Source organism: Nerophis ophidion, linkage group LG04 (genome assembly GCF_033978795.1).
Source record: "Nerophis ophidion isolate RoL-2023_Sa linkage group LG04, RoL_Noph_v1.0, whole genome shotgun sequence".
Classification (NCBI taxonomy): domain Eukaryota; kingdom Metazoa; phylum Chordata; class Actinopteri; order Syngnathiformes; family Syngnathidae; genus Nerophis; species Nerophis ophidion.
The window spans coordinates 20,854,325-20,879,691 of record NC_084614.1 but is presented as its reverse complement, the minus strand read 5'-3'; the positions used below and the strand labels follow the sequence as shown (position 1 = coordinate 20,879,691).

The following is a 25,367-nucleotide window of genomic DNA, read 5'->3' as shown; positions in this document are numbered from 1 at the left end:
GACTAAATACTTTTTTGCCCCACTGTATATATATATATTTTTTATTTACTTGGTACTACCCCCGGGCCATTTTTTGGACGTTGGCGGGCCGTATTTGGCCCGCAGGCTGTAGTTTGGGGACCCCTGGTAAAGTGTTTAGTACCCAGATGTGCAGCCATTGAGGAAGGAAGCGTTTGTAAACACGACGGTGTGAATGGAATGACATTGGAAAAGTAAAAAATTTGAGATAAGTCAGTTTCAAATGATGCTGAAAAGCCACAAACATTTGCACAACTTTACAAAGATAAACGTAACACCCGCCCCAAAGCTGTGTTATGTGGTTTAAGTTGCGCCAATTGCTGAAGGAGATCAATATGAGATTTTTAGTAGTGAAATCATACTATCACATACAGTAAGGACACACTAATTTCTCCATGGAAGTAGTGTACTCAGCAGTAAAACTATAAAAAAAAACATCCATCCATTTTCTACCGTTTGTCCCTTTTGGGTGGCGGGGGGTGCTGGAGCCTATCTCAGCTGCATTCGGGTGGAAGGGGGGTTACACCCTGGACAAGTCGCCACCTCATCACAGGGCCAACACAGATAGACAGACAACATTCACACACTAGGGCCAATTTAGTGTTGCCAATCAACCTATCCCCAGGTGCATGTCTTTGGAAGTGGGAGGAAGCCGGAGTACCCGGAGGGAACCCACGCATTCACGGGGAGAACATGCAAACTTCACACAGAAAGATCCAAACATACTGTATATTGTTTCTATTATTTGTTCCTATAATTTCAGGTCAGCTTCTCATGCCTAATCTTTTCTCCAAGTTTATACAGCAAGCGACATGAAAACAGTTTAGTGTTCACACTCATCTTATTGTGGGGTGAGGAAAGCAATTGAGATTTGTGGAATTCATCTTGTCATGCCTACGTAAAAACTAATTCTTGTGTATTAGCAATATGTTTTCAAAAAAGTCACACCATATACAAAATGATCTGAGCACATTTGAATGTTATCCACATTATTTGAATCCAAATTCTGTTTGAGGCTTCCAAGCCACAGTCGCCTTCCGTCTTTTTACACTATCACTCTGTCTGCACAGACTGTTTTTCACAACTTTGTGCAGATACAGTAGTACTGTAGATGTTTTTAATCGGTGTGCTCAATTCTGACAGCCCAAAAAACCTTACCAAAGGTAACCATTTAGCTTTAGCAGAGATGCTAACTGTCCCTTTCACAGACAATATATTGTTGCTGATGTTAAAGGCCTACTAAAACCCACTACTAACAACCACGCAGTCTGATAGTTTATATATCGATGATGAAATATTAACATTGCAACACATGCCAATACGGCCGGTTAGTGTACTAAATTGCAATTTTAAATTTCCCGCGAGTTTCTTGTTGAAAACGTCGCGGAATGATGACGCGTGCGCGTGACTTCACGTACTGTCAGGAAATATTAGCTCAGCACCAGTTACGGCTAAAAGTCGTCTCTTTTCATCGCATAATTACACAGTAATTTGGGCATCTGTGTTGCTGAATCTTTTGCAATTTGTTCAATTAATAATGGAGACTAAAGAACAATGCTGTTGGTGGAAAGCGGTGTATTGCAGCTGTCTTTAGTACCGAGACACATCCGGTGTTTCTTTGTTTTTAACACGGAGCGGTCAAGCGAACATGTTTTCTCTACGTCAACCAGCATGTTTTTGGATGGGAAAATTGTGATATATATCTTACCGGAGACATTATTGGATTATTTGTCCTCCTGCAGTAGCTGTTTAAAAGGCAGCTGTGCGCTTGGCTTCTCTCTGAGACACTGCGTGTTCACCACAGCCATCCGACCTCTAGGTATGTCTTTACAATCTCACTAAAACACTATTAAAACAATAGGCAAATAAGGGATCTTCCAGAATTATCCTAGTAAATGTGTCTAATTACATCTGAAACGCTCACACTGCCGCCGCCCGGAGCCGTCGCTTTTTATTTTGTTTTATTATTATTTTTTCTTCTAGTCCTTCACTATCAATATCATCATCCACAAATCTTTTATCCTCGCTCAAATTAATGGGGAAATTGTCGTTTTCTCGGTCCGAATAGCTCTTGCTGCTGGAGGCTCCCATTAAAAACAATGTGAGGACGTGAGGAGCCCTCACCCTTGTGACGTCATCGTCTGCGACTTCCGGTAAAGGCAAAGCTTTTTTATCAGCACCAAAAGTTGCGAACTTTATCGTCGATGTTCTCTACTAAATCCTTTCAGCAAAAAATATGGCAATATCGCGAAATGATCAAGTATGACACATAGAATGAAGCAGCTATCCCCGTTTAAATAAGAAAATCTAATTTCAGTAGGCCTTTAAAGTTACATTAAAACACTTGATATGAAGGACACTGCACCTTCTGCAAGAAAACACTTCTATGGCAAATCTGAAAATTGGCTCTTACGATGTTTGCTAATATTTTTGGGAATTAGTTTACACTAGAGAAGCTCCTCGTGTATTTAGTTAATTTAACCATCTTGTTTTCCAATGTGAAAGAGCAGTCAATGTACTCATGTACTTAACATTTATTCCGGACCTCTGATTTTCTTTGTATTTTTTGTACGTATGGATGTGAAATGTCCTTAAATTATTTTCAAGATGGCCTTAAAAAAAGTCTTATAAGTCTTAAATTTGACAGAGACCCTGTAAAAGCATGTACAGGTGTACCTGATGTTGCGACCGGGTGAGTCAATATCCGGGGTTGGGAACCTTTTGGGCTGAGAGAGCCATGAAAGCCAGATATTTCAAAATGTATTTCCGTGAGAGCCATATAATATTTTTTAACACTGAATACAACTAAATGTGTACATTTTTAAGTAAGACCAACATTTTCAGAGTATTTTAAATCTCTTATTCTTTTTAATAACTTTGTTATTCTAAAGTTAACCAATAATAAGTATAATACTTCTTACCATTGTTGCGACATCTTGAACAGGTGCAAAAGAAAACGAATGGTTGGATTAAAATGCATGAGAATGTTTTATAATTTGGACTTTATTTTCAACACTGTGATTACCAGCGGAATTATTCATTACTCAACGTGTTAAGCAATGTCAGCTAAGATTTATCTGAGAGCCAGATGGAGTCATCAAAAGAGCCACATTTGGCTCCAGAGCCATAGCTTCCCTACCCCTGGTCTATATATTTATGAAGTTTATTTTTGACTGGCGGATATATATTTGTGTACATTCTTAAATATAAATGATTATGGTTTTATAGAGGGTGGGGTGTGGTTTCATTTGCAATCTGGGAAGGCCTTCAGAATGGAACATTTTGGAAGTTTTTTAAAATGAAAATTACCACATCGTCACCTTTTAAATGGTATTGTAGAGTTATTACTTTCCACTTCCTCATGCACTCCAAATGTTATTGTGACAGATAAGTCTATTTAACGCCCTAAGTAAATAAACGCTATAATTGAAGCATGTACGGAAGGTTGTAGAATTATTTTTGTTTAGTATTTTGTATCATTTTATATGGCAGAACATATTAAGGAAAGTGTGATTAAAGATAACTTTGGATATTTGATCAAATTAAACAAATAACATTGCCGAAACAACAGATAGTACAACTCTCTCACTGCAAAAACTGAAATCTAAGTAAGATTAAACATCTCAAATAATTGTGATATTTGCTTATTTTCTGTCTGATAAGATCATTTTTCTCACTAAGCAGATTTTAAGTTAGTGTTTTACTTGTTTTAAGTGTTTTGGTCCTAAATGGTCTCAGTAAGTTATTACAACTTGTAGCTGAGATTTTATGACCTATATTTATTAAGGGGCGGCATGGCGTAGTGGGTAGAGTGGCCGTGCCAGAAACCTGAGGGTTGCAGGTTTGCTTCCCACCTAATTGACATCCAAATTGCTGCCGTTGTGTCCTTGGGCAGGACACTTCACCCTTGCCCCCAGTGCTGCTCACACTGGTGAATGAATGATTGGTGGTGGTCGCAGGGGCCGTAGGCGCAAACTGGCAGCCAAGCTTACGTCAGTCTACCCCAGGGCAGCTGTGGCTACAGATGTAGCTTACCACCACCAAGTGGGAATGAATGATGGGTTCCCACTTCTCTGTGAGCGCTTTGAGTATCTAACAATAGAAAAGCGCGATTTAAATCTAATCCATTATTATTATTATTATTATTAAAACATGCTTGAAACTAGAACACCAACTGATGCAAAGCTGTGTCATTAACACTCAGAAGTATAAAACTACTTTTTTAAAGTAATAATTTCTGACTTCAAGCTTGGAAAAAAAATCATGATGCTGAGCGCATATCATTATGTCAAGATAATGGAACTAGCATTTACTTAATTTAAGAATACTTTTCAACATATAGAGGAAAAATGTCTTCTTTTTTTTTTTTTACCAAGAAAAGTGCACTTTTTAGTGAGGATATACTTATTTTAAGGTATTTTTGTGTTCATTGAGGTTAGCTAATTTGACTTGTTTGGGAAAGTCTTGACAAGCCGAATTTTCTTGTTCTATTGGCAGATAATTTTGCTTAGTTCAAGTAAAATACCCCTAATTGTATTTTTTCTTGTTTTTGAACACTGACTTTTTGCAGTGCTGTTGTACTATCATTGATACAGCTCTTGTATCGGATGTGATTGGATGATGCAGGTGATGGATCGTTCTGCTTATTTGAGTAACATGACTTGAGGCACTTGCTGTCGGTCCTGTGAGGAAGACAGGAAACTGTGAGCTCCGCTCATAAAGTCGTACATTAAAGTTATGTAACAGTGGAAGTCGAGCACTGCAGACTTTTGCCAAGCCAGCCAACAATACTGTCATAGTAACACAATTATTTACAGACAAATCTGTACATGTGTTTTGTTTTTTTACAGGTTTCCTTGCCAAAATGTTCAGTCTTTACAAGTCTGCGCTTGAGGACACTCGGGACAACCTAGGGTCCGAGTCGATCTCGAAGCGGTAATGGTAACCTTCCCACACCTCCCTGCAGGCGTCGCGCATGTCATAGATGCGCTTCTTGATGCCCCTGCGGTTCAGATAAAGCACAAAGAGGAAAATGAGGCCCACAAAGCCCAGCACGATCCCCAAGAAGACGTAGGATGTCTGCAGGGCTAAGTCTGCCCCTGCTCCCCTCTGGCGGCACCCCAGAGTGCCAAACGCGCCTAAGGAGAGCATGGAGGTGTTCCGCATGGCGACGGGAAAGGCGCACACCAGCTCGCTGGCGTCTCTAATGCGACCCTGGGAGCGGTTGAGCCACTGGACGAATGGTTCTATCCCGCACGTACACGTGAAGGGGTTCTCCCCGAGAAGAAGCTCCGCCTCAGGAAGCGAGTCCAGCTCCCGCAACCCCTCCCCGGGCACATATTTCAGCGAGTTGAGGGTCAAATCCAGCTCCTGCAGCTCCTCCAGTCCAGCCAGCGTGGCGTTGTGGATGGCCACCAGGGAGTTGTTGGCCAGCAGCAGGCGCCGCAGGCCGCTCAGGTGGGAGAAGATGTGGGGGGGCAGATAGATGAGGCTGTTGTGGGACAGGTCCAGACCGCGTAGCGTCCCCAGCAAGCTCCAGCGCAGCGCCGTGGCCAGATCCATCACAGAGGAGTGGTTGTACAGGGCTCTGCTCAGGTTGAGCTCGCGTAGGGATTTGTTGACCTCGGCGAAGGCTTCTGGGTGGATCACCGCCAGCTGGTTGTTGCTCAGGTCCAGAGAGCGCAGACTTTGGAGACCAGAGAAGGTGCCCGACTCCATCTCCGAGATCCTGGAATGAAGGTAGATCTCCTGATGAAATGTTGAAATTGCCAGTAAATGTGCATTGGGGAATCAGAACCAGAACGTTTGGGATTTAACAAAATGAGCATCCTGGAGCAGTTTCAGATTAAATGTTTAAATGGCAACTAAATGTGAATTGTGGGATCCGAATTTACCTAAATTGTGGGATCAGAATTTACCTAAATGTACAATCTGGATTAGATTTGCAATTTAAATTGCTTCCGGTTCCGAAAATCTTTAAATTGCCAGTAACTGTGCATTGCGGATCAGATCCAGATTAAACGTACAAATTGCAACAAAATGTGCAGTGTTAATCTGATTCAGATGAAATATTTAGATTGCAATTTAATGTGTGGTTTTAATCAGATCCAGATTCATTGTTTGGATTGCAACTAAATGTGCAGTTTTAATCAGATCCAGATTCATTGTTTGGATTGCAACTAAATGTGCAGTCTTGATCAGATCGAGATGAAATGTTTAGATTGCAATTTAATGCGCAGTCTAGATCAGATCGAGATTAAATGTTTAGACTGCAATTTAATGTGCAGTCCTTATCCGATCCAGACTCTTTGTTTGGATAGCAACTAAATGTGCAGTCTTGATCAGATTTGATTAAATGTTTAGATTGCAATTTAATGTGCATTCTAGATCAGATTCAGATTCAATAATTAGATTTCAACTAAATGCAATGTTTATCAGATCCAGATTTAATGTTTGGATTGCAACTAAAGGTGGATTGTGGATCAGACCTAGATTAAAAATTCAAATTGCAACTAAATGTGCAGTCTTGATCAGATCCAGATGAAACGTTTAGATTGCAATTTAATGTGCGGTCTTAATCGGATCCAGATTCATTGTTCGGATTGGAAGTAAATGTGCAGTCTTGATCAGATCTAGATTAAATGTTTGGATTGCAATGCACAGTCTAGATCAGATCAAGATTAAATGTTTAGACTGCACTTTCATGTGCAGTCTTGATCTGATCCAGATTCGTTGTTTAGATAGCAACTAAATGTGCAGTATTGATCAGATCTAGATTAAATGTTTGGATTGCAATTTAATGTACAGTCTAGCTCAGATCCAGATTTAATAATTAGATTTAAACTAAATACAATGTGTATCAGATCCTAATTTAATGTTTAGATTGCAACTAAAGGTGGATTGTGGCGCAGACCTAGATTAAACGTTTAGATTATGGATGGGTAACAAACCCGGTACTTTTTTCGCGCTGACCGAATACCGCCGATCCTGCCGGGCACCGATTCACATAAAATCCAACAGTGCCATGTTACGGTACCTGGGTTGCGCCTATTGTCACGCTCGGTTGCCGACTCAGCTGGCTCTTCGCACTACGGCACTTGGCAACACTCTAGCAGCACTGAGAACGGAGTCGGCCAAACAACCTCTCGCTAATGTTGCAATTTTCAATGCCAACATAGAACTTGACTCAAAGAACACTCCAAGTAAAGAAAAGCTTCACTTTTACAAAAAGGCGCTGTCTAGATGCTAATGTACTTTGGCTTCACTATTGGCATGCTAATGTTAATAAACTTTAGCAGTTTCAAAACCTAAAAATTTGTTCATAGAAACTACATCTAAGATGCACGTTACAAGCTGGTGCGTAAAAAGTATATACTTACAGTATTAACACTTTTTAGGGCACAACTAACAACAAAATAAAGCACACCAATAATTACATAACTGCCATCTAACACAGTGGTCCCCAACCACAGGTCCGGTCCGGTTTCGCCTGTCCCACTAGACACACCAATAAGCTTGTTAATAGATGTACAATAAAACTCCTCATTGGAAGTTGCCTTTTGTTATATTTGAACTTTGTGACATGATACAATGCACATTAATGAGCATATAAAATATAAATGTGACAGATTGGACCCAACGGCTTATTTCCATCTGCATGTTAACATTAACCTGCTGGGGATCTAATTGCAAAGAAACAAGTCCAGGGCTCCCACTCATTCAGCGTTATAGTGAGTTGTATTTTTCATGCACTTATTTTTGCTGTATTAACTGGCACAAGTGGAAAGCCGGTCCCTGAAAAAAAGCCTACATTAAACCGGTCAGTGGTGCAAAAAAGGTTGGGGTCCACTAATCTAATGTGTAGGACTTGCAACTGTAATTGCAATTTACTGCCATACTTGCAAATGATAATGATAACCATGATGATAAATATTGCATTAAAAAATAGGTTTTATTTGAAAAAAGTATGTATGTATTTATCAACACACACCAAAAATTGGTGCTGTATCGGTTCAAATGTTCCTAGTTTGGATTGCAACTAAATGCGCAATCTGGATCAAATCTGCAATTTAAATTGCTGGCAATTCTGAATCAAATCCAGATTCAATATTTGCATTGCCTGTAAAAGTGCAATCTGGATCTGATCCAGATTGCACTTTATATTGCATCCAAAAACAATCAGGATCAAAGCTGTATTTTAATTTGATACTACATTTGGAAGCTATGTCAGATTGAAAGTTAATATTGCTGTCTGAAATGCAATCTGAATCTGAGCCATATAAAGGTTCACACTGCAGTCTAACATGCAACTTAAATCAAATCCTTTTTAACTTCTTACACATTGAAAAAAGTAATATATCCTTATGGCAGTGGTTCTCAAATGGGGTATGCGTACCAATGGAGGTACTTGAAGGTATGCCAAGAGGTTTGTGAGATTTCTAAAATATATTCTAAAAATAGCAACAATTCAAAAATCCTTTATAAATATATTTATTGAATAATACTTCAACAAAATATGAATGTAAGTTTATAAACTGTATAAAGAAATGCAACAATGCAATATTCAGTGTTGACAGCTCGATTTTTTTGTGGACATGTTCCATAAATATTGATGTTAAAGGTTTCTTTTTCTGTGAAGAAATGTTTAGAATTAAGTTCATGAATTTAGATGGATCTCTATTACAATCCCCAAAGAGGGCACTTTAAGTTGATGATTACTTCTATGTGTAGAAATCTTTATTTATAATTGAATCTCTTGTTTATTTTTCAACAAGTTTTTAGTTATTTTTATATATTTTTTTCCAAATAGTGCAAGAAAGACCACTACAAATGAGAAATATTTTGCACTGTTAACAAAATTTAATAAATCAGAAACTGATGACATAGTGCTGTATTTTACTTCATCTCTTTTTTTCAACCAAAAATGCTTTGCTCTGATTAGGGGGTACTTGAATTAAAAAAATGTTCAAAGGGGATACATCACTTTAAAAAGGTTAAGAACCACTGCCATATGGCAGTGGTTCTCGTGATTGATTGATTGATTGATACTTATATTAGTAGATTGCACAGTACAGTACATATTCCGTACAATTGACCACTAAATGGTAACACCTCAATAAGTTTTTCAACTTGTTTAAGTCGGGGTCCACGTTAATCATTTCATGGTAATGGATTGGGGTACGCGTATCCCTGAGGGTACTTGAAGGTATGCCAAGGGGTACGTGAGATTTTCTTAAAATATTCTAAAAAGTCCAACAATTCAAAAATACTTTATGAATATATTTATTAAATAATACTTCAACAAAATATGAATGTAAGTTCATAAACTGTGAAAAGAAATGCAACAATGCAATATTCAGTGTTGACAGCTAGATTTTTTTTGTGGACATGTTCCATAAATATTGATGTTAAAGGTTTCTTTTTCTGTGAAGAAATGTTTAGAATGAAGTTCATGAATCCAGATGGATCTCTATTACAATCACCAAAGAGGGCACTTTAAGTTGATGATTACTTCTATGTCTAGAAGTCTTTATTTATAATTGAATGACTTGTTTATTTTTCAACAAGTTTTTAGTTATTTTTATATATTTTTTTCCAAATAGTTCAAGAAAGACCACTACAAATGAGCAATATTTTCCACTGTTAACAAAATTTAATAAATCAGAAACTGATGACATAGTGCTGTATTTTACCTTCTTATCTCTTTTTTTCAACCAAAAATGATTTGCTCTGATTAGGGGGTAGTTGAATTAAAAACATGTTCACACCTAAAAAAGGTTGAGAACCACTGCTTTATGGTATGTCAAAATTAGACTTATGGGCAGCAGATCTCATAAATAATTATTGCTCCGTTAAACCAAAAAAATTAGGGGCCGACCTCATTAGACGCTGTTTTTGTTTGCATTATAATAAATTACCATTAAAAAGCATTGCTACACGTAAGTTGCAAAAATGTATAAAGTGCAATGTTCTGTATGCAATACAGTCACAATTAGGGTCGTTTTAAGCCTGATCAAATCTGCATGCAAACCATATTCGGGTGTTTAAATATAGATATATAAGTGAATACCTGTTGTTACTGAGAGAAAGGTTGGTCACGTTATCCAAGCCTTTAAAGGACTGCGGACCAATCCGCGTGATCTGGTTCCCCGTTATGAAGAGGTTCCGAGTGTATACGGGGATCCCAACCGGGACGCTCCGCAGGTCTTTGGCCACACACTTCACCGTGTGCGCCGCCTCGGAGCACTCGCAGCCCGGAGGACAGGAGGACGCCGATGCCGCGTAAACGGAGCTCAGGAGCGCGCAAAGGAGCAGACTGTGACTAAAGTCCCGCATGTTTGCTTCCAGGAAGGATAAAAGAGAGACTGGGGGACGAAGTGAAGAAGGATCAGCTCCTGCTGCAACGCATCCTCGCCGGCTGCTTTCCCGAGTGGCGGTGCGCCTCAGCCGCGCGTCGTCGCACGAAGTGCGGAGCACTTAATGGGAACAAGAACCCACCACGAGTGGGGGTCGCTCAGATCAGAGAGGAGGAGGTAGGTGTGTGTGTGTGTGTGTTGTGGGAGGAGGGGTGAGCTTTTGGATCCCTTGCAAAAAGAAAAGAGGGCGTCGCCTCTTTGCAAATAATCGCCTACATCGCAGATATTAGGGGCGGAGCCTAAAGTTAAAGAACTGCCTTAATAATAATCAATAGTCATTTAATATACAGTATTTCACTAGCTTCAACACTTTACCCCGTTATACAATGGGATGTCAACCGTTACTACAAAATACACACTATGCTCCAATTGAATTTGCAATATTACATTTTAATTAAAGGGTTACTGAAATGAGATGTTCTTATTTAAACAGGGATAGCAGGTCCATTCTATGTCATACTTGATCATTTCGCGATATTGCCATATTTTTGCTGAAAGGATCTTTCTGTGTGGAGTTTGCATGTTCTCCCCGTGAATGCGTGGGTTCCCTCCGGGTACTCCGGCTTCCTCCCACTTCCAAAGACATGCACCTGGGGATAGGTTGATTGGCAACACTAAACTGGCCCTCGTGTGTGAATGTGAGTGTGAATGTTGTCCGTCTATCTGTGTTGGCCCTGCGATGAGGTGGCGACTTGTCCAGGGTGTACCCCGCCTTCCGCCCGATTGTAGCTGAGATAGGTGCCAGCGCCCCCCGCGACCCCAAAAAAAGGGAATAAGCGGTAGAAAATGGATGGATTTAGTAGAGAACATCCACGATAAAGTTTGCAACTTTCGGTGCTAAGACAAAAGCTCTGCTTCTACTGGAAGTCGCAGACGATGACGTCACAGGTTGATGGCTCCTCACATTTTCACATTGTTTTTAATGAGAGCCTCCAACAAAAACAGTTATTTGGACCGGGAAAACGACAATTTCCCCATTAATTTGAGCGAGGATGAAAAATTTGTGTTTGAGGATATTGATAGAGACGGACTAGAAAAAAAAAACCCAAAAAACGCGATTGCATTGGGACGGATTCAGATGTTTTTAGACACATTTACTAGGATAATTCTGGGAAATCCCTTATCTTTCTATTGTGTTGCTAGTGTTTTAGTGAGTTTAACAGTACCTGATAGTCGGAGAGTGTGTCCACGAGTGTGTTGACGCGCAATGTCTCAGGGAAGTCGACGGCAGCTTTATGGGCGGCACAAGCTCAGCTAATCTCCGGTAAGAAGCGACTTTTTACCACAATTTTCTCACCGAAACCTGCCGGTTGACATTCGGTCGGGATCCATGTTCGCTGTGATCAATAGTAAAGTTTCACCTCCACGAATTTTAAACAAGGAATCACCGTGTGTTTGTGTGGCTAAAGGCTAAAGCTTCCCAACTCCATCTTTCTACTTTGACTTCTCCAATATTAATTGAACAAATTGCAGAGGATTCAGCAACACAGATCTCCAAAATACTGTGTAATTTTGTGGCTAAAGCAGATGACTTTTAGCTGTGTGTGTGCGGAGCGCTCATATTTCCTAACAGCCCGTGACAACAAGCATACACGTCATCATTACACGACATTTTCAAGAAAAAACTCCCGGGAAATTTAAAACTGCAATTTAGTAAACTAAAAAGGCCGTATTGGCATGTGTTGCAATGTTAATATTTCATCATTGATTTATAAACTATCAGACTGCGTGGTGGGTAGTAGTGGGTTTCAGTAGGTCTTTAAAGTTTTGAACAACCTAGATTCAAATGATGGATTTACACATGGATACAATACAGATTAAGAGTTTAAAGGCCTACTGAAACCCACTACTACCGACCACGCAGTCTGATAGTTTATATATCAATGATGAAATATTAACATTGCAACACATGCCAATACGGCCGGTTTAGTTTACTAAATTGCAATTTTAAATTTCCCGCGGAGTTTCTTGTTGAGAACGTCGCAGAATGATGACGCGTGCACGTGACGTCACGGACTGTCAGGAAATGTTAGCGCAGCACCACTTACGGCTAAGAGTCGTCTCTTTTCATCGCGCAATTATACAGTATTCCGGACATCTGTGTTGCTGAATCTTTTGCAATTTGTTCAATTAATATGGAGAAGTCAAAGTAGAAAAATGGAGGTGGGAAGCTTTAGCTTTTAGCCACACAAACACACAGTGATTCCTTGTTTAAAATTCCCCGAGGTGAAGCTTTACTATGGATCAGAGCAGTCAAGCGAACATGGATCCCGACCACTTGTCAACCGTCAGGTTTCGGTGAAAAAATTGTGTTAAAAAGTCGCCTATTACCGGAGATCTGTGGAGTTTGCGCCGTCCTTGTATCTGCCGTGACTTCCCTCAGACACTGGCCTCAAGACACCCGTGGACACACCCCTCCGACTATCAGGTAGTATTTAATCTCACTAAAACACTAGCAACACAATAGAAAGATAAGGGATTTCCCAGAATTATCCTAGTAAATGTGTCTAAAAACATCTGAATCTGTCCCAATGCAATCGCCTTTTTTTTTCTTTTTTCTAGTCCTTCACTATCAATAACATCATCCACAAATCTTTCATCATCGCTCAAATTAATGGGTAAATTGTCGTTTTCTCGGTCCGAATAGCTCTTGCTGCTGGAGGCTCCCATTAAAAACAATGTGAGTACGTGAGGAGCCCTCACCCTTGTGATGTCATCGTCTGCGACTTCCGGTACAGGCAAGACTTTTTTATCAGCACCAAAAGTTGCAAACTTTATCGTGGATGTTCTCTACTAAATCGTTACAGCAAAAATATGGCAATATCGCGAAATGATCAAGTATGACACATAGAATGGACCTGCAATCCCCGTTTAAATAAGAAAATCTCATTTCAGTAGGCCATTAAATAGCTACTTAGTGTGAAATCTCGATCAGATCTGCGGTTTCAACTGCAGCGAAATGTGCACTCTTGTAAAATGTTCAATTTCAAGTGCTGCCAAATATGATCAGGATTGGAAATGTACAATATCGATAGATCTGGAATATATTTAACTGCAGCTAAATGTGCAATCTGGATTATATCCAGATTGCCATTTTAAATTGCTACAAAATGTGCAATCGACATCAGCTGTGCAATTGAATTAGGTAATGTGTTATTTGGATTCACTTTTAAAATGGTTACCTCTCTCCGTCATATCTCTCTGACCGGCTCCATGTCGCCACGCCCTCACGTTCCCTAAGATCTTCTTCATCCATCCATCTCACTGTCCCATTACTTAAACTGTCCACCATGGGTGCCCGAGCTTTCAGCCGCTCTGCCCCACATCTTTGGAACTCTCTACCACCAAACCTTCGTTACTTAGACTCTATATCCATCTTCAAATCAAGACTCAAAACACACCTATTCATACCTTCAAACCATACCTACTCAGTGGCCTAGTGGTTAGAGCAGGGGTGCCCACACTTCTTCTGCAGGCGTACTACTTTTCAATTGACCAAGTCGATGGGGATCTACTTCATTCATATATATCATTTATATGTTTTTATTTATGAAAAATAAGTTTTTGTTAACATATTAAAGGTTTTTAATGATAATGCAATAATGTTCAACACATATAGAGTCCTGTCTTTCATGAAGACAAGAATATAAGTTGGAGTATGACCTGATTAGTCCTCCTTTTGGTCCAATACCACATGAATCAATCAATCATCAATCAATCAATGTTTACTTATATAGCCCTAAATCACTAGTGTCTCAAAGGGCTGCACAAACCACCACGACATCCTCGGTAGGCCCACATAAGGGCAAGGAAAACTCACACCCAGTCGGACATCGGTGACAATAATGATCCAGTGGGACGTCTGTGACAATAATGATTATGAGAACCTTAGAGAGGAGGAAAGCAATGGATGTCGAGCGGGTCTAACATGATACTGTGAAAGTTCAATCCACAATGGATCCAACACAGTCGCGAGAGTCCAGTCCAAAGCGGGTCCAACTCAGCAGCGAGAGTCCCGTTCACAGCGGAGCCAGCAGGAAACCATCCCAAGCGGAGGCGGATCAGCAGCGCAGAGATGTCGAGGCGGATCAGCAGCGCAGAGATGTCCCCAGCCGATACACAGGCAAGCAGTACATGGCCACCGGATCGGACCGGACCCCCTCCACAGGGGAGAGTGGGACATAGAAGAAAAAGAAAAGAAACAGCAGATCAACTGGTCTAAAAAGGGAGTCTATTTAAAGGCTACAGTATACAAATGAGTTTTAAGGTGAGACTTAAATGCTTCTACTGAGGTGGCATCTCGAACTGTTACCGGGAGGGCATTCCAGAGTACTGGAGCCCGAACGGAAAACGCTCTATAGCCCGCAGACTTTTTTTGGGCTTTGGGAATCACTAACAAGCCGGAGTCCTTTGAACGCAGATTTCTTGCCGGGACATATGGTACAATACAATCGGCAAGATAGGATGGAGCTAGACCGTGTAGTATTTTATACGTAAGTAGTAAAACCTTAAAGTCACATCTTAAGTGCACAGGAAGCCAGTGCAGGTGAGCCAGTACAGGCGTAATGTGATCAAACTTTCTTGTTCTTGTCAAAAGTCTAGCAGCCGCATTTTGTACCAACTGTAATCTTTTAATGCTAGACATGGGGAGACCCGAAAATAATACGTAACAGTAGTCGAGGCGAGACGTAACAAACGCATGGATAATGATCTCAGCGTCTTTAGTGGACAGAATGGAGCGAATTTTAGCGATATTTCGGAGATGAAAGAAGGCCGTTTTAGTAACGCTTTTAATGTGTGCCTCAAAGGAGAGAGTTGGGTCGAAGATAATACCCAGATTCTTTACCGTGTCGCCTTGTTTAATTGTTTGGTTGTCAAATGTTAGAGTTGTATTATTAAATAGAGTTCGGTGTCTAGCAGGACCGATAATCAGCATTTCCGTTTTTTTGGCATTAAGTTGCAAAAAGTTAGCGGACATCCATTGTTTAATTTCATTAAGACACGCCTCCAGCTGACTACAATCCGGCGTGTTGGTCAGCTTTAGGGGCATGTAGAGTTGGGTGTCATCAGCATAACAGTGAAAGCTAACACCGTATTTGCGTATGATGTCACCTAGCGGCAGCATGTAGATGCTGAAGAGTGCAGGGCCAAGGACCGAACCCTGGGGAACTCCACACGTTACTTTAACGTAGTCCGAGGTCACATTGTTATGGGAGACACACTGCATCCTATCAGTAAGATAAGAGTTAAACCAAGACAGGGCTAAGTCTGACATACCAATTCGTGTTTTGATACGTTCTAATAAAATATTATGATCAACGGTATCGAAAGCAGCGCTAAGATCGAGGAGCAGCAACATAGATGACGCATCAGAATCCATCGTTAGCAATAGATCATTAGTCATTTTTGCGAGGGCTGTCTCCGTCGAGTGATTTGCCCTGAAACCGGATTGAAAGGTTTCACATAGATTGTTAGACGCTAAGTGTTCATTTAACTGCTCCGCAACAATTTTTTCGAGGATTTTTGAAATAAAGGGAAGGTGAGACACCGGTCGGTAGTTTACCATGAGGTCAGGATCGAGGTTAGGTCTTTTAAGAAGAGGATGAATAACCGCTTTTTTGAATGCTAGGGGAACAGTGCCCGAGGAAAGTGATAAGTTTATAATATTTAGCACTGATGGACCTAATAATACAAAGAGCTCCTTGATCAGTTTCCCAGGAAGAGGGTCAAGTAAACATGTTGTTTGTTTTATTCCATTTACACGTTGTAACAATTCCTCTAATGTTATTTCCTCAAAACGAGAGAAACTATTTTGGAGGGCAGTATCCGGCGTATATACAATCGTGTCAGTGTTAATAGAACCCCGTTGTAGCTGGGACGCATTGTCTTTAATCTCCTTTCTAATGACTTCAATTTTCTTACTAAAGAATTGCATAAAGTCATCAGCTGAGTGGGTGGAGCTACTGGAAGGAGTCCCTGGTTGGGTTAGCGATGCTACCGTACTAAACAAAAATTTAGGATCGTTTTTATTACGGTGGATGAGATTTGAGTAATAATTAGCTTTAGCTAAGGTAAGCATGCGTTTATAAGTTATTAAACCATCACTAAATGCTTGATGGTGCACCTCAAGTTTAGTCGTGCGCCATTTGCGTTCCAGCTTTCTGCATAATAATTTCTGAGCTCTAGTTTCTTCTGTAAACCACGGGGTGCGCTTTTTTGGAGCCTTTTTTAACTTTAGCGGTGCTATGTTATCAATGGTTTCGCGCAGGGCGTCGTTAAAGTTGTTAGTGAGGTTATCAATAGAGCCCACATACTTTGGGAATGGTGCCATTACCGAGGGCAGTAGGTCAGCAAGAGTTGTCGTTGTGGCCGTATTAATGTTGCGGCTGCTATAGCAGTTATTATTATTATTAGTTTGACGAACATGCGTCTGAACCTCGAATTTTATAAGGTAATGATCGGACAATACTTTAGTATTCGGGAGTATCGTAACTTTGGAAGCGGTGATACCCCTGACAAGCACTAGGTCTATCGTATTACCGTTGCGATGCGTGGGTTCATTTATTATTTGTGTGAGACCACAGCTATCAATTATAGTCTGGAGCGCTACGCACGGTGGGTCCGATGGGGTATTCATATGGATATTAAAGTCCCCCATTATGATTATATTATCGGCGTGTGTCACTAGATCAGTAACGAACTCTGAGAATTCATTGATAAAGTCCGAACAGGGCCCTGGGGGGCGGTAGATAACAGCCAGGTGTAGAGGCAGCGGTGTGACAGACCTCATAGTAAGCACCTCAAACGATTTATATTTATTATTTATGTTAGGACTAAGGTTAAAGTTTTCGTTGTATATTAGTGCGACCCCCCCACCCCTTTTAAGCGGACGGGCAATATGCGCATGTGTAAAGTTAGGAGGACATGCCTCATTTAGCGCAAAAAAGTCGTTTGGTTTAAGCCAGGTTTCGCTGAGACCGATGACGTTAAGATTGTTGTCTCTGATGATATCATTAACTAACAACGTTTTGGGAGACAATGATCTTATGTTTAAAAAACCTATATTATAGGTAGTGGGCTGTTTTAGGGAATTTTTGATCAAATTATCCGTAGTAGCAATATTAATAATGTTGTGTTTATTATGCCCAGTGCATTCAGTATAATTACGACCATATCTAGGAATTGATACGACGGGAATGTTCCGATTGTTTGTTTGTTGCTTTGATAAACTGCACGCATCATGGTTAGCCTCCTCAGTAACGGGGATTTTCCGATTGTTTGTTTGTTGCTTTGATAAACTGCACGCATCATAGTTAGCCACCTCAGTAAAACACATGTCCAACTCTGAAACACTCAAAGCAGAAAAAACTTGTTCTAATTTAACTGACTCCTTACCCAGACCAGTAGTCTCGCATCCTTTATTTAAATCCGTCTTCAGGGTGGAGGGAAGTGGTGTTCTGTGGGGATTAGCCTTCTGCTTTGTTTTTAGCCCCGCTCGACATCCGCGTTTCCGATCACACCGCTGGCGTCTGCTCCGTAGACGGCCCCCGCTGCTACTAGCCCCCGCTGCTTCACAGGCCGCTGGATGTAGCCGCCGACGTATCCCCATGCTAGTTAGCATGTTTAGCACGCCCGCGTCTATCAGTCCAAAACGGCCCAATATGTCCATATCCAGAAGTGTCTGGCGGTCGTACGTGATCACGGAGTGACCACGATGCGAGCCAGCCATGAAGTCTGCTGAAAGTGGTTGGTTTTTAGCATCTTATTTGTCCAGCTTCCATACTCGTTTGTATACACTTTACAAGAAATCCATTTGTTCCTTAGGTTGCTAACTTGTGCCCGCCAGCCTTCTGAGACTCTTATTTTGTTAGCGCAGTCAAGAGGAAGCAGCACTTTTATTGTGAAGATAGGAACTGTGCAGTCGGTCTTTAGAGTTTTGACAGCAGATACGGCGCGAATGTGTTGAAATAAAGTTTTTCTCGCCTTCCTGTCTATCACTTTTTCTTAACAATGAGCTTGCAGCAGCCAGTGTCATCTCACAAGACCCTCAGGTGTCGTGAATGTCAAGTGACAAAAGTGACGTCTTGGTTAAGATTGATGATCGCTAATTTTTAGGTCTATTTTTTTAAATGCCTAGCTGGCGATCGACCGGTAGCTCGCGATCGACGTAATGGGCACCCCTGGGTTAAAGTGTCCGCCCTGGGATCGGTAGGTTGTGAGTTCAAACCCCGGCCGAGTCATACCAAAGACTGTAAAAATGGGACCCATTACCTCCCTGCTTGGCACTCAGGGTTGGAATTGGGGGTTAAATCACCAAAAATGATTCCCGGGCGTGGCACTGCTGCTGCCAACTGGTCCCCTCACCTGCCAGTGGGTGATCAAGGGGATGGGTCAAATGCAGAGGAAAAATTTCACCACACCTAGTGTGTGTGTGACAATCATTGGTACTTTAACTTGAACTATTACTGACTGCTTATTCACTGTAATCATCATATCTTATATTTGTTGTTGTTTTTATCCAATTTGATTTTATTGTTTTGATTTTGTACGGGGTCCTTGAATGCCCAGAAAGGTGCCTTGTGAGTCAAATTTATTCTTACTTAAATGTACAATCTGTATCAGATCTGGATTCTAATTAATGTATGGATAATTGTAAAAATCTAAGAGATTAGACAAAAACGATGCAATATACACATGAATAAGTAATTTAGGAAATACATTTTTTCCATGAGCCTTGCGATGAGGTAGCGACTTGTCCAGGGTGTACCCCGCCGACCACCCGAATGCAGCTGAGATAGACTCCAGCAACCCCAAAAGGGACAAGCGGTAGAAAATGGATGGATGGATGGCATTTCTTCCATGAGCTTGTGCTTGAGCGGCCATGATGACCACATTCCGTCGCATCAGCCGTTTGCATCCTGCTAATTCCCTTTGATGCTGACATGCTTCTTGATGTGGATTTCAAATGCATAGCTGGACTTTTGCTTTGCACTCATTGGCTCTTTGCCACCTACCCAGGTGGTCAGCAGCACTAGGGAGTTAGGGGGTTGGGGGTGGATCAGGGGCCAGACTTGCAAGGAGCCTCCTTTCATGTGCAGGATAATGGCCCCCAGAGTGAGAATTTGGAGGAGGCGGCTTTAAATATCAAAGCAGTGAGAGAGGTTTCTTTTCTCCTTTATGTGTATTCTGACTTTGTAATAAGGGTACAAGTCAAAAGATTGTTAATGTTCTAAATCTGCAAAAAAAATAATAAATTACTCAAGTTGTATAACAATAGACATCTTTATTGGTATATATATATATATGTATGTATATATATATATATATACACATGTTCAAAAATACATTCTTAATCACAGAGTACCTCTGCATGGAGCTATGGTGTGCAGCATGTGACATGTTTTCCGGATTAGACTATAAAAGAGTTTAGAACTCTCCAGACTAGACCTAAGTATATATTGATAGTGGCACTCATAATGGCGTCCCCACTGTCTTTTGTCAGCGGACCACAGGTCTCCGCATTCCACGACCAGGCTCCTGGTTACAAGGCACAGCAGCGGGCAGCTTCTAAGAACCTCTCAAAATGATTTCCACCAGTATTGCTATGTAATTAAAAAAGGACCCGTGCATACATTTTACGAGTTTACGCTCGATTTTGCATGCGTGTTAGAAGCTAAATGAATACAAGTTAGTTTCTTAAACACATTTTTATTTTTAGTGCATTGTCTCCAGACATTTAACAAAGTTAAACCCCATATTTTATATTTGGTTGTGAAAATCTAGCTACGGTTGATAAAAGAATGACTAACTGTAACTATATTTGCGGTTTGGGCATCCATACAGAATCCCCTGGACAAAATTTAATAAAAGGCTCACAAAAGACTTCCTGCTTTATGAAATGAAGAAGAGCTTGAGGTCACTTAATGCCTTATCGGAGATACTACGTTTTCATGCACTAAATTAGTCTTATTTCTCAAATAGATCATTTTTTTTTATTTTGGCCTGCGTATGAAGTAACAGTGTCCATGCACACACTCTAATGCGACTATTGGTCATACATGGTGTCTTCCGTACAGTGGGGGGCACTTATTTAGTTTTTAGTGCAGATAAATGTATTGCTATTCCGGTGGACCTATTACATCACACAAGGCAACTGCGGCTCAGTTTGGCGCTGTTTTACCGGATGTCCGCTGTCATATTGGCATAGACTAGCAATATTACATCTCTAATGGCTATGCTAACATCAAGAGATTATTTTCTAATGCGTTACTACCAAGAAGGTTTTAGGACCAGATGACTGGCAGGAATTTTTTTTTTCTTTAAAGAATTCTGAGAAGGAGAATCATAAAAACAAAACTATCCAGTGTCTCTGGTTTCACTCATAAAGCTCTGTAGTTTGGCGGGAGTTTTATATTTGAAGGAAAAAACCTTTGTCGATACTATTCCAGATGAAGGTTGCTTTTTTCCTGGACTATTTTGCCTGTTGTGAGGAATATAAAGTTATTGCTAATCCGTTTTGTGAAGAGGTTAGTGTATGCTTTATCAGTCGCTTTTAATACACCTGCTTCCTTATCTTTCATTTCATTCGTATTACATTCGGGAGTCCGAAATTAGCTGGCATTCTACGTTTCCTTTGCTACTTTCTTAAAGGCCTACTGAAACCCACTACTACCGACCACACAGTCTGATAGTTTATACATCAATGATGAAATATTAACATTGCAACACATGCAAATATGGCCGGGTTAGTTTACTAAATTGCAATTTTAAATTTCGAGCGAATTATCCTCCTGAAAACGTCAGTATGATGACGCGTGCGTGTGACGTCACAGATTGTAGCGAAAATTTTGGTCAAGCACCGATCCCAGCTATAAGCCGTCTGCTTTAATCGCATAATTACACAGTATTCTGGAAATCTGTGTTGCTAAATCTTTTGCAATTTGTTCAATTAATAATGGAGACGTCAAAGAAGAAAGATGTAGGTGGGAAGCGGTGTATTGCAGCCGCCTTTAGCCACACAAACACAGGCGGTGTCTCCTTGTTTACATTCCTGAAAGATGACAGTGAAGCTTTACTATGGAACAGAGCGGTCAAGCGAACATGGTTCCCTACCGCATGTCAACCGGCAGGTTTCGGTGAGAAAATGGTGGTAATAAGTCGGCTCCTACCAGACATGAGCGGAGAGCTTGGTCGTTCCTCCTGCAGCTGCGGACTCTCTTGCCTCCTCCCACTGGCCGGCCCCGACCGTCAGATACAGGTAAAACCATATAATCTCACTAAAACACTAGTAACACAATAAGCAGATAAGGGTTTTTCCAGAATTATCCTAGTGAATGTGTCTAATAACATCTGAATCACTCCCACTGCCCTAGTCTTTTTTTTTTCTCTTTTTTTCTAGTCCTTCACCCTCACTTTCCTCATCCACGATTCGATTCCTCAGTCAAATTAATGGGGAAATCGTCGCTTTCTCGGTCCGAATCGCTCTCGCTGCTGGTGGCCATGATTGTAAACAATGTGAGGAGCTCCACAACCCGTTATGTCACGCGCACATCGTCTGCTACTTCCGGTACAGGCAAGGCTTTTTTATTAGCGACCAAAAGTTGCGAACTTTATCGTGGATGTTGTCTACTAAATCCTTTCAGCAAAAATATGGCAATATCGCGAAATGATCAAGTTTGACACATAGAATGGACCTGCTATCCCCGTTTGAACAAGAAAATCTCATTTCAATAGGCCTTTAAATCAGTTTATCTTTTTCTCCCATCGATGCATTTCAAAATATTTTTTTTTTTATTCGTAAAGCAAATAAACAAGTCTCCTCTTCATTGCAATTGGAATTGTATATTTAAAGTGAATGGTAGCTCATTCCGGGTAATATGCCGTGTTTTGAGACTAGCGCATTTGCGATACGAAGGGTCCCCTCCGGTGGCACACACCCACTCGAGAGATCTGAATTTCAATTGCATAATACAGGTGTGCTAGTCCGACTTTTCCAAAATCGAACACAATCGGTGGTTCCATGGGTTGCAGAAGGCTTATTTGGAGACCAAATTGAACTAATTTAATGCATGGACACGTACTGAATTGGGTGAGAAAAATAACGTGATTTAAATTGAGTCAATTTTAGCCTTGGCCCTGGATTATTATTGCAGCATCGCACTTATGTTGCATGTTGACTTAGAGGTCTCTCCTGCAGAGGTGAAAATCAGCAGGAGTGACACTAGTCTGGTGTGTGTGGAGGAAGGTTATTCAACGGCGCAGGGGGTGCGACAAGCCTGAAAACCTGAGCTATCCCAGCTACCTGCTGCTTAAAGCCTTTTCTGTTTGATCGTTAACAATGGGAGGATTTGCGATGTGTGTGACAGCCATAGCATCTGATGTTGGGAGCAAGCCGCCTTTGAGTGGAATTTAGCTTGCGAATGCTGTCATTGCAAAAAAAAAATGTTACTATCATTAGTTTGTATTTCTTCACATAGCGGCCTGTATTCAAATACGCCAGGTCCTTCGGGAAATAAACGCCTCATTTTAAATTACTAGTAGTCACAATAACATAAGAAAAGCACGCAGACCACCCAATTGTATTTAAAAAAAAAAAAGTACTAAATCCAGACGGTGACACAGATCAGCCCCAAAACTTGTTCCTTTTTACATATCCTGAAAGATAGATGAAAATCTGCTTATAAGTAACTTTTTTAGCTTTTTATAGTGGAATGAAAGAAACAGAGTGAAGCCTCTTGTCCGTAATTAACCTTCTGTGGCGTGGCTGTTAGCAAACACAGATGTTGAAGCTCAAAACGTACACATATATATATATATACACATATGTGTATATATATATATATATATACATATATATATATATATACACATATGTATATATATATACATATACATATATATATATACATATACATATACACATATATATATATATACATATATATATATATATATATATATTCATATACATATCACGTCATCGATTGGAAAATGCATTTTTAGACAATGTGATTTGCCTGAGTGGCTAGAAGACTCAGAGTAACAAGCAACCATCGGTAGAAAATGGATTAGAAAGGACAGATTTAAAAAAATATATAACAATAAATAAAAATATATATATATTTTTTAACTTGGGACGTAGTTTGGGGACCCCTGGTGTAAATGATCCGGATCGACGCAAAAATGCAATCACTTGTTCCTTATCCCATTTCGAGAAAGTTAAATGTAAATCCGCCATAACTTTTTGCTTCATCCATAGCAGAAAAAAAGAAACGAAGTAAATGCTGTTGTAAGTACTGTAGTAGAAATTATACAGTTAAAGCCCAAAATCTACTGTTTGTCCTGAAAGTTTCATGAAAATTCACCCATAACTTTTCGAGGTATCTACAGCAGATTGAAATAAACGGTATTGAACACTCTTGTTTGTCATAAACACACACACAGAGCAGCGACAACGTGAAGTAACGCAGAAGAATTATACACATCAGGCCTCAAATCTTCTCAGTTGTTCCTTATTTCCTGAAAGTTTTATGAATATCCGCCAAAAACTGCGTTATTTTACTGACTAAACAGCAACGCTTACATAACCTCCTGGCGGAGGTAACTACTGATGTGCCCATTAGTCATAGTTGATGTCATTAGCACAACAGCAGACGTGGCATCTGTAAAGCTGACGTATGAACGGAAAATTACAGTAAAAGTGCGTCAAAGGAGGAATTACTTTACATTTCATTCCTCGCCCATACATTTGGGACATTTACCAATTGAGTCTGCTTCTATGTGACACAATCATTGCACTGACCTGCAGTTAAAAGGCAAGAAGGCATTCACCCTGTGGACACGTGTCAGGCCCGATGATGACAAAGTGATACGGTAAGAAAATGCACACAAACAGCGTCGCGTGTAGTCCTGCAGAGACACACAGACAGCTTCCAATGTGTTAGGCATGGTTTAGTTTTTTTCGATTTCCCTGGTAGAAAAACGAGCAAACGGAAGTTAGTTTGTGGGTGAAGGCATAAATGTATTTCTCAAATATGATACTTTCATTGTGTTTTGCGGTGCTGGCAGTGGTGGTGATGTTAAATCAGGAAGTGCAGAATAGGGTGGGTGATAAAATGATGTCAATATATATTGTGATAGACACGTAATTCATATCAATACAAAATGCGTTCAATAACGTGTTCGATCATTTTTTTTCCTTCTGTAGCGGAAGAAATTGGAAGTTGCAAAGTTGTTTGCATGACGTCACTCGCTATGGTAACCGTGCAACGCAGGAGGTGATCTGCAGTAGTGACACAATTACAGCCAATCAAGTAACAGTATCAACTATCAGGTTTGGTTGCGCCATTTTGTTGTTTCACGGTTGATTCTATCCATAAAGTAAGAAAAGAAAGTTAAAATGAGTGCCGCAGAGAGCAAAGAAGTTGTCAGAACAGGAAAAGTCACCGCGACAGTATGGCAGTTTAGATTTTTTTTAAAACGGACCATAGTCAGATCAATGTGTTACCTGAACACGGCCGTTACGTCTTCGCATTAAAAAAGCAAAACATTGTTCTTCTTAGTTTTCTTTGTTTGCATTTTTACACTCTGCACTATTTTATTACACTTTAAGCATTCTTTATGTATTCCTTCTTTTTAAAGGTTATTGTTAAGTGTTCAATGTGATTTTAGAATTTGGTTCACGTTTTTCATGGTTGTGTTGACCTTTCCTTTCTGCCTTGATAGATGAGGGGATTGTAATATAAGGAAGGTTACAGGTTAAATAAATTGTTTACATTTAATATATTTTTATCTTGGTCCTTATTTTTAGTAAGTCATAAAAATGATCAATAATGATCGATATCGAACGATATAAAATAGTTTTCAGCCATATCGCCTAGGCCTAGGGTAGAGTACGGCCAATTTTGCAGTTTAGTTTGGTCCGATAGTGTAACT

At 40.3% G+C, this 25,367-nt stretch overlaps 1 protein-coding gene across 2 annotated transcripts; it reads right to left on the bottom strand.

Annotated features, from left to right (window-relative positions):
* Nucleotides 1-750: 750 nt before the first annotated feature.
* Nucleotides 751-25,313, bottom strand: tpbga (trophoblast glycoprotein a). Of its 2 annotated transcripts, none has more exons than XM_061897392.1 (2): nt 24,235-25,313; nt 751-5,746 (listed from the first exon to the last, which is right to left on the bottom strand). In XM_061897392.1, exons 1-2 carry the CDS (start codon nt 24,378-24,380, stop codon nt 4,894-4,896), a joined length of 999 nt encoding a protein of 332 aa, XP_061753376.1. In that variant the 5' UTR covers nt 24,381-25,313; the 3' UTR covers nt 751-4,893. The 2 variants fall into 2 exon arrangements, with proteins under 2 accessions (XP_061753376.1, XP_061753375.1); XM_061897391.1 differs by lacking the exon at nt 24,235-25,313 and adding an exon at nt 10,088-11,298.
* Nucleotides 25,314-25,367: the final 54 nt, after the last annotated feature.